Below are 11,875 nucleotides of genomic sequence, written 5' to 3' on the forward strand. Positions count from 1 at the left end.
AGCTTTGTCATGTTAGCTTTATACCTACCTAACGAGGGATATATGTATCTCTACCGTCAAGTGATAGAATATTCCCGAATGCCCAACCCAGGGTCGTAGTATGTTAACGCAAGGAAAGCGAAATATATTCATGCCCGGTATTGCGTATCTATGTAGCCGGCAGGGTGTTTATGGCAAAGCATTTCTACCGAAAAACCCCAGCATGTTCCCAGCGTAAATGGAGTACGGCAATTACTGAGTTCCGCAAAGCAGCTACTTATTAATGTTACTACCACAGTCCCCTATCCACGTCGAATGAGGCTACGAGTTCATAGAAACTTTAACTCAACCCCCCAGCGTAGAAACAATGTAGGTATCGCGCGTGGTCCTCGGAAACTCGATTTCCTCGCTTCTTCGAGATGTTTATTAGGATGGGCGCGTATGTAGGATCTTGTCGGATTCCATCCATCCCATGTTGCCCTTCCTATGTCTCCCAGGTTCCAGACCAGAGGTGCTCTCGGTTTCACTGTACATCACTGCGGGAGCGGATGGGAGTCTACATACACTACGTCCCTACATTGCACAGAGTCCTGTAAACCCCCAATTGCTATTGGTCTAGAACGCGACTAACGTTTCGTCCGGAGAAAGTTGAAGCTTACTATGCCTGTGCCTCCTAGAACCAAGTTACCCTTCCCACTGGCGTTCAGAGTCGCCAAGTCATGCGTGGCGCCCTCGTTCAGAAGCTTTCGATGGCGCATTTATGGTAGATGAAGACTTACTTGGGCAGCCATGCTCAAACTCATCACGAAGTAGCAGGACGTATGAGACTCTCCCTTAGAATAGGGGCGCGCGCGCTCCACGTGCACGATGCGGAGGTACGCCGGTATTCTACAACTACGGTAATCTAGGTAGTGCAGACACGATACATGGGGCTTGTATGTGCTCGACTTGATAAGGTATGTCCTTCTCGTCTCGAAAGAGGGTCCTCTGAGTAGAAGCATCGCAACTCTAGGTGCGGACCCCCTATTCTTACTAGACCATGCACGACAATATAGTCCGGGTGGGATCCAGAAAAACTTCATCAGCTTCTGCAAGCTAGGATCTATCGACGATGCCATTCGGGCACAAGGGATATACCGTGGTTAGCCTATATGTCTACGTGCTTTGGACCGCCGCCTGCCCGCCTACCTACTCGAAGCGGATGGACAAGTAGATAAAATGGAACCAACCGCTGCAGTATATGTGCTTGTTTATTCTAATATTTCTACGCTAAATGTCACAATGAGCTAACGGTCGTTAATCAACAGCCGGATGCATGTCTACGGCCCAGAAAACCGCCGTCTCCTCCTGAAGGTCGGCATGGAAGACGCCATGTCGATTCGTGACGTTGGGAACTACACGTTGGAGGTGGTTTACATCGGGTAGGGGAAAGCTAACGGGCTGATGCCTATCCTTACCTGCATCTACGACGGTAGGAAGAAACGTTCCATAGGAGTTACTTCAAGTCGCCGTTTATTATAGCATCCAACCATTTCATATACCTTTGGTGTGATGATGCCCACGCTCGAATCCGACATCACTTATCTAAAATACTACGCATACCTATACGCTGTCGGGCGACGGGACAGCGGGAAGGGCTCTTATGCTTTACGTTGAGCGGCCGGGTATTAGACGAGATATGGCCACAGCTACAAGATGCTACGTACATTCAAGACGGAGAAAGTCATCACTACTCGAATATGTTCAAGTAACTACCCAAAGTATTTGAACAGGCCTCTTGCGCCAAGTGTAGACAAAGATACTTCGAACTTCTCAAGACGAAGACTTTGGCACAAGACGTAGCTAACGAATCAAGTCCCACGACTATGATTCTTCTTGTCAAAGACCCCCGAGACTGCTGTTAGCTTAGGTAGGTATATCATAGTTAATTCGCATTATATTAGAAAGCTACAAGCATATCAAGCTAGAGCTACTAATAAGTACGAGTTGTAATAGCAACGGCAATCCAACAGTATATGTGTGATACCTCGTCTATTCTCCTGGCTCCTATATGTCCAGACATAGTTTATGTTCGGTGTATGTATATACTAACATTTCCACCGACAATGTAAATTTAGCTCTGGTAAGTTATAGTACTAGACGTCGATGCCCGTGGCTAGAATACATACATGTTAGGAAAAAAGTAACTAACGAATATCACAAATAGTCTTAGTAGCAGTCCATCACTCTATCCAAGAGACTCTCTAACCCGCTCATTTCCAGTTAGATACATAGTCCCCGGTAACAGCCCATCAGATCGAGAAGCAGAAACAGGATACCTTAAGAAACTAGGAATCGGATTATACCTAGTTAGAATATTCCATCAGCATCACAACTCACCGTGCAGATAGATGTCCCAAGAAGCACACAGCGGCCATATGAGAAGTCCGGATAACCTCTAACATACCTCAACTAACTACCTTGTTGTAATCTTCTCTATTGCGCCTCATCCCATTCCCACGATTACCAATGAAATCATAGGATTTAACCTCGTCAAACTTGCTACCCTGATCGATCTTCTTAAGAGGGCTACCTCGGAGCGCCATAGTCGTGGACGATTAGCTACATGAGGGTACCTAGGTAGCTGTACGTAGGTACAAACTAGTCCAGTATAGCGCTGCAAGTGGGCAGAGAATATCTTCAAAGGGAATACCAGACGACTTTGTATGGGTTGATGCCTGAAGATTGTATATTGAAGGTAGTGAACGTAGATAGCGATCACGATCGGGGAGGCTGTATACTGAGCTTCGGGAAGACGCTTTTGCACGTTACTACAGTCTACCGTAAACCTGTCTGACGAGTCTCTGCAGATCAAGAATTGATCATTCTATCATAAAGCATATAGGACATGCCATATCAATACATATAGTCAAAAAGTCAAACCAATAAAGGCAAGCTAAAGCTTAAAACAACAAAATCCAAGTGATATATTCCTAAATGCTGATACATCATACATCTGACACAGTCCTATACTATCAATACAGCCAGGCCGTCGGCCCAATGTAACAAGAAGCGTCTCGCCCAGCTAATTTTACTATCCGCCCGAATGAATCTGGGTGCCTCTCGCGCATCTCATTGCGCGGAAGAATAAGGTTGAAAAATCGAAATGATATTTGCAAATGTAAAGCAATTCCCGAAGCGCCGTCCGATTGATATTTTGCTTAGATTTCGAGAGTGATCTTCTGTCCCTTAACGCGCCCTATTACTTGCTGAGGTGCGTACTTGGGGATGACTTCATCGTCGTGCAACATCTCAAATTCTTCTGTCGCATCCCGGCCCATGAAGTTCATGATAGCCTGGGGACCACCGGGGTGCTCGTCCAGCCAGTTCGTCAGGTCCATGACGACACCCTTGACGACAACCCAGAGGTCCTCCCTCTTGTTGTGCTTGGCTACCTCTTCTAATGTGAACTCCTTCTCCGGCACCTCAAATTTTTTTGCGCTCTGAGCCTTTGATGCGGGCTGGGATGACTTGCCACCATCCGCATTCGGAGTAGGGCCGGCCGCACTGGTATTTTGACCAGCACCCCCGGATGATGAGCTAGAGGCACCACTTCCCCACTCGACGGATACCTTGCCCGGTTGAGACGGGTCAATGTGTAAGGAGATCTGTCCAAGACGCTGAGCAGCTCCAGCGGAACCTGAAAGAGCCTGTTGGAACAAGTAGTTGCTGGCCGATTCTCCAGCAACGCGGCCGTAGACGACACAGCCTAGAAGCGAGGACCCACCAAGTCGGTTCGCACCGTGGACACCACCAGCCAACTCGCCACAGGCGTATAGACCATCGAAAGGCTTCTTCTCCTGGTTTAGGACCTGGGCCTTGTCGTTGATCTCGATACCACCCATGGTGAAGTGAAGGACCGGCTCCATCAATGAGACGTGGAAGTCGTCATTGATGTCCAGAGGCAAGTTGTGGAAGAACTTCTTGCCCCAGGGGTCCTTCTGCTTACCCTCGGCGATAGCATTGTAGGTAGTGAATGTCTTCTGGAGATGCTCGGGAGAGCAACCTATCTCCTTGGCGAGTTGCTTGCCGCTTATCTTCTTCATCAGGCCACGACCAGAGTAGTGGCGGGTGTGGAAGTCCAAAGCATTGGAAGCCTTGGAGTTGAGCACTAGCCGGATGGGGAACTTGCCCTTCTCCTTCTCCTTCCACATCATGCCCGAGACGTAATCTCGGTGGCCGAGCTCATCGCAGAATCGGTCGCCGTCGGCGTTGAGCAAGAGACCACCCTCACCACGCAGGGCCTCAGCGGCCAAGAACTTCCACTTCGAGCCAGGGTCCTTGGGGTCGACGAGACCCGTAGGGTGAACCTGGACCTTGTCCATGTCAATTCCGTTTCCACCGATAGCCATAACCATCTTCTGACCGTCACCGGTGGCGTGTGAGCCGTTGGTAGTGGCGAGGCCGATGGTATCGGGCCTGTGCTTTTGCAACAACGAGTTATCGCCAAAGTCCGCAGCGTAACCACCGGTAGCTAGAACGACGGGGCCCTCGAGAGTGGCGCTTTCACCGCCAGACTCGTATGTGACACCGGTGACCTTGTTACCATCCTTATTTAAGCCTGTGACACGAGCCTTCTTGATAATCTGGACGCGTTCGGGTTCGGTCTCGGCGAGCTCTTCTAACCTCTGCATCAAGGCGTATGTGATAGCCATACCAGGGAACTTGGCATCGTGCCCTCGGTGTGTCCTAGGTTGAGAGTGACCACTATTAAAGTAATTAGTATTAATAAATAGGAGAAACTAATGAGATATTCTCTTGACTCACCCAAGTCGCGAAACTAAAGTCAAATCTAGATTGAAGACATCTTGTAACCACTCAACTGCGGCTGCTGACCTGTAGGTGAGGACCTTGATGAGATCTGGTCTAGCCTGTTCTCGTGCGGATTTGAGGGTATCATCGTAAAACTGCTTTACGCTATCCTTGATGTTGTTATCAACTTGTGTTCGTGTTAAAGCACCATTGATTCCTGATGTGGCCTTGGTTGAGTTTCCTCCAAAGAAACCTAAAATAAATAAGTTAATTTCCAAGCTCATCGAGTCGTATACCGAATAAGTTCAATTCTCACCTTGCTTATCGAGGACCACAACATTACCACCGGCCAAGTAAATTGTGTGCGCAGCACTCAGACCGGATACTAGATGAGATTGTCAGCTCGTTGTCGCCGAAATGATGACGCTCACGAGGGGTGGGGAGGGAATTGAAACTTACAGCCACCGCCAACGACGATTACTCGAGGTGCCATTTTGATTGGTGTGATATATATTATACGGAACTGCCTGGCTACTGGTGCGAATGATGTAGAGGTGGCAGGAGAAATGAGAGGAAAGGATGAGAAGTAGGTAGCTTGAAAATGTTTAAGATGAAGATGAGAAGAAATGCGAAAGGGATGTCGGGGCTTGATATTTCGTTGTAACTGTTTTACTAGTTGACCTTCTAGGCCGAGTCGAAGCTGCTTTACTTTGAATTGCTGACACTCTGATTCGTGCGCGGGCGTGCCGAGGTCAACTCTTAGCGCATCAGGGGCCAAGCAGATACCTATCCTGGTACTCGCGTGTATGTACTTGCCCGTAATCGGTACTTCTCACTCTTAGTCCGTTTCTACATTCTACAGCGAAATGCGTACAATTTGCTATTATCGCATTTGAGTCCCAATAGAATTTTTATAGAATTGGCAACGGATTCAGGTCTTTTGGTTTAACATATAGGACATCCAGGTACTTTTCTAATTTTTATCACTGTGGCTAGATACTCGCATCCAAGTGGCTAGACGGAAGCAGAGGTACATGATCTTCGCATAATATTCTGCCGAGGAGGTGATGTCACTAGCGGCCCCAGTCGCGTGTATTGATGTACACCGAATTATCCGGTACTTTTTGACTAGAATGCCGAGGTTTGTACATATGTCGTGTCCACCGCGTTCCCCGTCCGCATCCTCCACATTCAAAACATGTTTACATATGGGGCAAAAGTTGACGGTTCTAAAGCTTCTTCCCCACAGTCACGAGCTAGACGGTTAAACCTTGTACAGCGGGAACCCACGGGGTTAAGATCGGATTATCAGGAATTACCTTTCGTTAGAGTGACAGAGTTCTATATGCATAGTAGTTAGGTAGCATTGGATGATTTAGCACACATACAATTGGGTACATACCTACAACACAAATCTGACAGATACACTACGAATGCATGTGATTCCTCCTCCAAAAAGCTGCGCCCCGGACCGGCAAAGACGAAACCGGCCTTCTCCCCCACAAAAGAGTCTCGCATATCAGATGATTTTCTTTAATACGCAATAACAATACTGGTCGCATGGCAGCTGATCTAAATCTGGAGTCGCTGAGCCATAACCAGGCTGCAGCCAGGCTAGGATTGATTGAGATGCAGCATTTTAGCATGTGAAAAATGCGGGATGTCTGCACTCTACGGGTAGCCGCATCGTTAGTTTAATAAGAACCCATGTTACCTAAGGTAGTTCTCACGAGGAATATATAGCAAAAGTGTTTGGCTTGTGAGATTTATAAATTCGTAAAGAATAATAATAATAATGGTATTATTGCTGTCCTCGCAGAAGAATATCTAATAAATATAGGCGTCTTCTAGTCTAGTACTGTTTGGCAACCTAGAGCCTAGAGACATTTTTGTTCGAAGTAGAAACCCGAAATATCAATATCAACAACAAAAACATGTATTATGTCAAAGCCTTAACGTCAACCCCCTAAACCACCGGTATAGGTTTTGGCCCCGCGGGTCTTTGCTGCTGTCTTGCCTCATCCCAATCCATGAATCCCCAAATTCGCTGGATTTTACCGTCCACAAACTGATACGTCGCATGCTCGGTGAATTGGACTGCATTACCATCGGCTACTAATCCGGCGTATTCCTTAACGGGTGTTCCGGTAAACTTCAGCCACACTGCTACGCGTTGCGATTCCTCGTCGGCTATTAGGGTGTGAATGTGCACTTGAAGGTCCGGGATGGCCGTCACCGTGTCGTCCATAATGCGACGAGCTAAGGTCTTGTTGTTGAGCGCGGCTTCTGGCCGGTGGACGTACTTGGCATACTCCGACTGGGTTCGGCGGGCGTTAAAGCTGTCGACGTAGGCTCTGTAAATTTCCTCGAGCTTCTTGCGGGGCAGTGGCGCTTCTATCTTAGGTACGGGCTCCTCGCTGATGAGATTGGGCGCAAAGTCGGTGTCGGGATCCGCTAGTTGCTTGCGTATGTCGTCGCTATTCACCGCGAGCAAAGCTCTTGACAGCTTGCCATCGGTAAACCAAACAAAGCCTCGTTCAACCAGTAGGATATCGCGACCCTTGGGTAGATAACCTAGGAGAGGCACCTCCGGTTTGAATTTGACCCATATCGAGAACGAGGCACATTGAGTATTCTCATCCACAATAATGCTGTCTTCATTAATGATGATATCTCCTCCTAGCTGAGGAGCTACGTGCTCCCTAAGGTGCGTCGCCCACGACTCGGGCGTGTATTCTATGCCATTCTGGCTGTATGTCGAATGCACATACTTGGGCAGGTCGTTCCATCTCTTCTCGTTGACGCACTGGGTCCAACCCCGGATGGTCGCAACTAATTTCGAAGCGGAGGCAGGCATGGCGATATATATTCGTGGGTTGAATACGGATGGTTCTGAGATTGTTTGGGAAAGTTTTAATCCTAAGGTAAGTTTGTCGCAGACTCGGCCGGGCGGAAAACCTTAATAAAGATCCCCATCATCGGCGGCCAAGTTGAGAAGTGACGAATGGCTGACCGCCACATGCTCGTCGGGCATGATCGAAGAAACGTATATACGCTATATTTTTAACGCGCGGCAGTGTGCGGAACGATAATACCTCAGCTTATCCAACGCCAGTACCATTCTTTATACCCTGCGTAATCCCTAGTCGGACCCAGTCACCTAAAATCTGCTCCGGCGTCATTTTTGTTCGTATAATAAAAGCAAAAAGCGGTATTTGTCATTACCTTAGCTGAAAGATCCGCCACGCCTAGATATCAGCTGAAGTTCTTACGGTGGGAACGTAGGGTAGATAAGGTGATATATGCCTAGGGTTAACGGAAAAGACTCCTTTTCTTTTTCTTTAAAAATGTGACCATCAAATGGCTGTTTTGGCCTCTTGTAAAAGCATGCATGGCCATATTTATGTTTGATGAATCGAGTGAGGTGGCAACACTACCATCGGAGTGGCTCAATTTGACATTTGGTAAAAGAGACAGAATGGTCCCATCCTGGCCTGCGTGATTGGTTATTTCGGTCTCGAGGCCCATTGTCTTTAACCTGTCCCAACCATCTTTACCCTCGATAGCAAAGCCGTACCTTACATCTGGTGTCATAGTGGTAGAATACTTTGAAAGATACATTCTTAGCCAACAGACGACTACGACGTCAACACCGCCAACGTTCAGCCGTAGGTAGCCGAAGAACTTTTTACCTCCGGTTAGAAATGCGTTGAGACTGTAGTCGAACGACTCTTGCGGTATTACCTTGACGATTCTAGAAGCTGGCTGCCCCTCGAACCGGAAGAGCAACACGCCGGCATATTTATCTTGTATTAGTTGGCTGCATGCCCACGGTGTGACTGACTGTTTTCTAATATAGATGCGGTGTGCTGGTATATCAGAGACGCGGTCATCCGATAGTATGGCGAGAAGGCCTGGATTTTTGCGGATGTATCCATCAAGAGTTAGTCTGATATATATGCCATAAGATGATTTTTCGCCTTTATCGTCGGGGTGCTCGCCAGTGTAGCCGAGTGGTAAGATCAATGTATCATTAGGTGCCCTATATAACTGGACGTCATCGAGACGGAGACCTTTGTTGGTGATGGCGACCTCGCCGCGAAAGGTATTCCTAACGCTCTCTCGTTTTAATCCCTGCAGGTCCGCGAACTCACATGGGTGAATAGCGAAGATACCGCGATACCAATCAAATAAAGAAGAAGAAGCGTAACCTGGCCGTGCTGTCCATGCAAATAGAGATAAGTCGTGGGTCTGCTTGCAGATCTCCTCTTGAAGTCGAAGAAACGCCTTGTCCCCCTCGCCGTATAGTAGGGGCATATTGATTTCGAAAATACCCAGGAGGCAATACGCTATATCCTCTGGTCGTGTTGTTTTTCTTTTGGCAGCCCATCGCATCCGAGTACCAACCGGGGCAGACCAGATTAAATAGTTACGGGTCAAGAATTCGGGCTCGATTCCAGTGACCTCTGATATGGGGTCTAACAGCCACGAGTCCTTGGTGCCAACAAAATCCCAATTCTTGTCGTAGAATTCGACGACGCTCGGCGCTAGCAGCTCTTGAAGCGTCCAGCCTCTCGTAGTCCACTTACACCTTCTTAATACGTCCGGAGTGATTCTCTTATACGGCCCAAGCGGAGTATCCCACAGGTCAGCTGGTTCGAGGGCCATATCAGAAAGCCAGACGAAACACACAGCTGCCTCTTGATACCACCTGAACATGCAGTTGATGGCCTCGGATAGCTCGGTGCTGCTTGTTTTATCAATGCAGCAAGTGTCTACCCAGGCATATTCCAGCATATGTTTGTCTTTGGCCAATTGACACGTCTTCGCAATCTTGGCAAATCCGCGCAGCTGTCTCAACGACGCGCGTTTCGCGCTATCTGAGAACTGTTGGAAGGACAATTCTTCTTCCTCCCACGTATGGGATAAGACGGCATAAGAGCGCTCCTTAGGGCTCGCAACAAATTCGAGCTCCAGGGTTTTGGTGTTGATCAGCCACATTTTTTTCCCTTTACCTGCTGCTTTACTCGGCTGGAGAATGGAATGAGTTTCTTGAAATATGGCATTGGCTATTTATATATAGAGATTCGCTTATAATCGAGGATGGCTGGTGCTGTATAACGTCGTATTGCGAGATAACAGTACCAGTAGCCGACACAGATGTAACATGCTGTGGCTTTTCGTCTTCGCTACCAAATTCATCGGTGCGCAATGGTGTTCGAACAACACGGCTTTATGTCCGTTGCCCTTGGAATTAATGTTTACCGAATAACATTAGTTTAAGACATGTCTCACGAATCATCATTCCATCCCTCTTTCGCGTTTTATTTTCATATACTTTGATATTTATAGTAGTATAACTAGTAGTATTAGGATAACTATTTGGACGATAGATATATTTAGTCTTAAGGAGTAGTTAATCAAACAATGCTATATTTAGCCTATTGCAGGTGCTGCAATGCAAGTACGTATTTAATAAGCAAGCAATAGCATCCTTCAAATTATATTATATATTCTTCAGGTGAAAATATTATTCGCTAAAAGTCGAATGGGGCTATTCTACGGAATACGTCAAGGTAGTTTAAGCAAGGGAACCTGCAGATGCTTTGCCATCTACTTCATATCGTACTATAAAGTCACGTAGTTATACCAACTTTGACTCTTAGCTAAGCCTATACAATTATGCTGTGATAATGTGTACAGGTAGTGGAATGAATGTTTTAGAAAAGGTACCGAATGTAAGGAATGTACATATTGGGCGGGGATCAGGTGCTTCAAGTCTGGAGGGGTGATGTCATGCCGGGGCCCGCTAAGCGTACCTAAAGTTAGGTAGTGGATCCTTATCTATGTAGAACCTGAGTGGTTGTATTGATTTACTTTCATCATTTAGTATCTACCTATCTTATAACTTAATACAATTGCAGATAACCTTCTTCTACTATCTATCTAGCTTCTAGAAAGATGAAGCTTTTGGCGCTGTATTGCCTCCAACTGTTAACAGCGACAGTATCTACCCAACACGTCGCTCTGCCATACGGTATACAAATGAAATCCAACGCCCAGAAGCCCCTCATGGACATCGGTCCCGTCATGCCACCATCACAACAACCTGGAGGCTCCGAGCAGCCATCTCCCCAAGGAGGAGTTCTTATCTCTGATGTGATGGGTCGAGATCGTAGCATCAACATATTCGCTGGATTCACCCGCGACATCGCCTCGATATCCTCCCGCCTCGACGACTCGTCTAAAAACAGTACCGTCCTCGCCCCGCGGAATTCAGCCGTCGACAAGCTACCGCGCAAACCCTGGGAAAACCCTAAAGACTACGATGCGCTTGGCACTAACGCATATGAGGGCGAGGACGGACAAGATAGAGCTCACAGGAACTTGAGGCGGTTCGTAGAGGCGCATGTAGTCTCTGTTAGCCCTTGGCAAGAGGGGGAGAAGGTTAAGACGCTACTTGACGGGGACAGAGAAATATGGTGGGAGATGAAAGATGGTGTTAGAGTGGTGAGTTGATTTTTTTTTTAGCATTTTGATAACGAATATACAGTTGACAATCTTAGATCCAACCTGACGGGATCCAAGTAGATAGTATCGCGAGTCGAGTTGGGAATGGCGAGCTATGGATTCTAAACGGAGTACGAAACTATGTATAGACGCTAAAACTGTACTAGGTGGTATAATATGGCATTAGGAACTGTTGTTTGAATTGATGAGCGACCACTATATAGGTAACTATAGTCTATGATGTATTTTGTTGGGATGGCTTTGGTACTGGTTCAGCTTATGAATGGAGTTTGGGAGGATACAGCCTACTAATAGTACAGATAACTTCTGTAATTTAGGTACCTAGTATTAGGGATTTGCTTAGGCCTATGGTATTTTGACTTACATAGCTCGGTATGTGGGAGCAAATATGGTCAAATTTGGGCCGGTTGGGTGTTTGATCTACCTACCTAGGTACCTACCTACCTTAGTATGTAAGGAAGGAAGTGTATCAAGAACATTTAATATGACCGCGGTTCTGAAATATTGAATAAATACCTGCGTATCTAAATAAATGTGAAAATAATTCGTTATTAAGACATAAGAACCCACTAAG

The 11,875-nt window shown here is 46.9% G+C and overlaps 5 protein-coding genes across 5 annotated transcripts; 1 reads left to right on the forward strand and 4 right to left on the reverse strand.

Moving 5' to 3' along the window:
• Window positions 1–2,922: 2,922 nt before the first annotated feature.
• Window positions 2,923–5,456, reverse strand: F5Y00DRAFT_224570 (Flavocytochrome c). Its single transcript, XM_048006017.1, has 4 exons — window positions 5,230–5,456; window positions 5,087–5,155; window positions 4,786–5,023; window positions 2,923–4,725 (listed from the first exon to the last, which is right to left on the reverse strand). The coding sequence occupies exons 1-4, from the start codon at window positions 5,261–5,263 to the stop codon at window positions 3,180–3,182; spliced, it is 1,887 nt and encodes a 628-aa protein (XP_047869306.1). The 5' UTR covers window positions 5,264–5,456; the 3' UTR covers window positions 2,923–3,179.
• A 651-nt stretch (window positions 5,457–6,107) lies between these two features.
• On the reverse strand, window positions 6,108–6,498 carry F5Y00DRAFT_224571 (uncharacterized protein). Its single transcript, XM_048006018.1, has one exon. The coding sequence runs from the start codon at window positions 6,414–6,416 to the stop codon at window positions 6,198–6,200; it is 219 nt and encodes a 72-aa protein (XP_047869307.1). The 5' UTR covers window positions 6,417–6,498; the 3' UTR covers window positions 6,108–6,197.
• A 56-nt stretch (window positions 6,499–6,554) lies between these two features.
• On the reverse strand, window positions 6,555–7,855 carry F5Y00DRAFT_100623 (uncharacterized protein). Its single transcript, XM_048003771.1, has one exon. It carries the CDS (start codon window positions 7,625–7,627, stop codon window positions 6,737–6,739), a length of 891 nt encoding a protein of 296 aa, XP_047869308.1. The 5' UTR covers window positions 7,628–7,855; the 3' UTR covers window positions 6,555–6,736.
• F5Y00DRAFT_100616 (HET-domain-containing protein) lies at window positions 7,855–9,927 on the reverse strand. The gene has a single exon (XM_048003770.1). The coding sequence runs from the start codon at window positions 9,769–9,771 to the stop codon at window positions 8,083–8,085; it is 1,689 nt and encodes a 562-aa protein (XP_047869309.1). The 5' UTR covers window positions 9,772–9,927; the 3' UTR covers window positions 7,855–8,082.
• Window positions 9,928–10,659: 732 nt separating this feature from the next.
• Window positions 10,660–11,803, forward strand: F5Y00DRAFT_224574 (uncharacterized protein). Its single transcript, XM_048006019.1, has 2 exons — window positions 10,660–11,280; window positions 11,337–11,803. Exons 1-2 carry the CDS (start codon window positions 10,732–10,734, stop codon window positions 11,427–11,429), a joined length of 642 nt encoding a protein of 213 aa, XP_047869310.1. The 5' UTR covers window positions 10,660–10,731; the 3' UTR covers window positions 11,430–11,803.
• The last annotated feature ends 72 nt before the right edge of the window (window positions 11,804–11,875 follow it).

The sequence above is a fragment of the Daldinia vernicosa genome, assembly GCF_022497035.1.
Source record: "Daldinia vernicosa strain CBS 139.73 unplaced genomic scaffold F5Y00scaffold_3, whole genome shotgun sequence".
In the NCBI taxonomy this organism is placed as follows: domain Eukaryota; kingdom Fungi; phylum Ascomycota; class Sordariomycetes; order Xylariales; family Hypoxylaceae; genus Daldinia; species Daldinia vernicosa.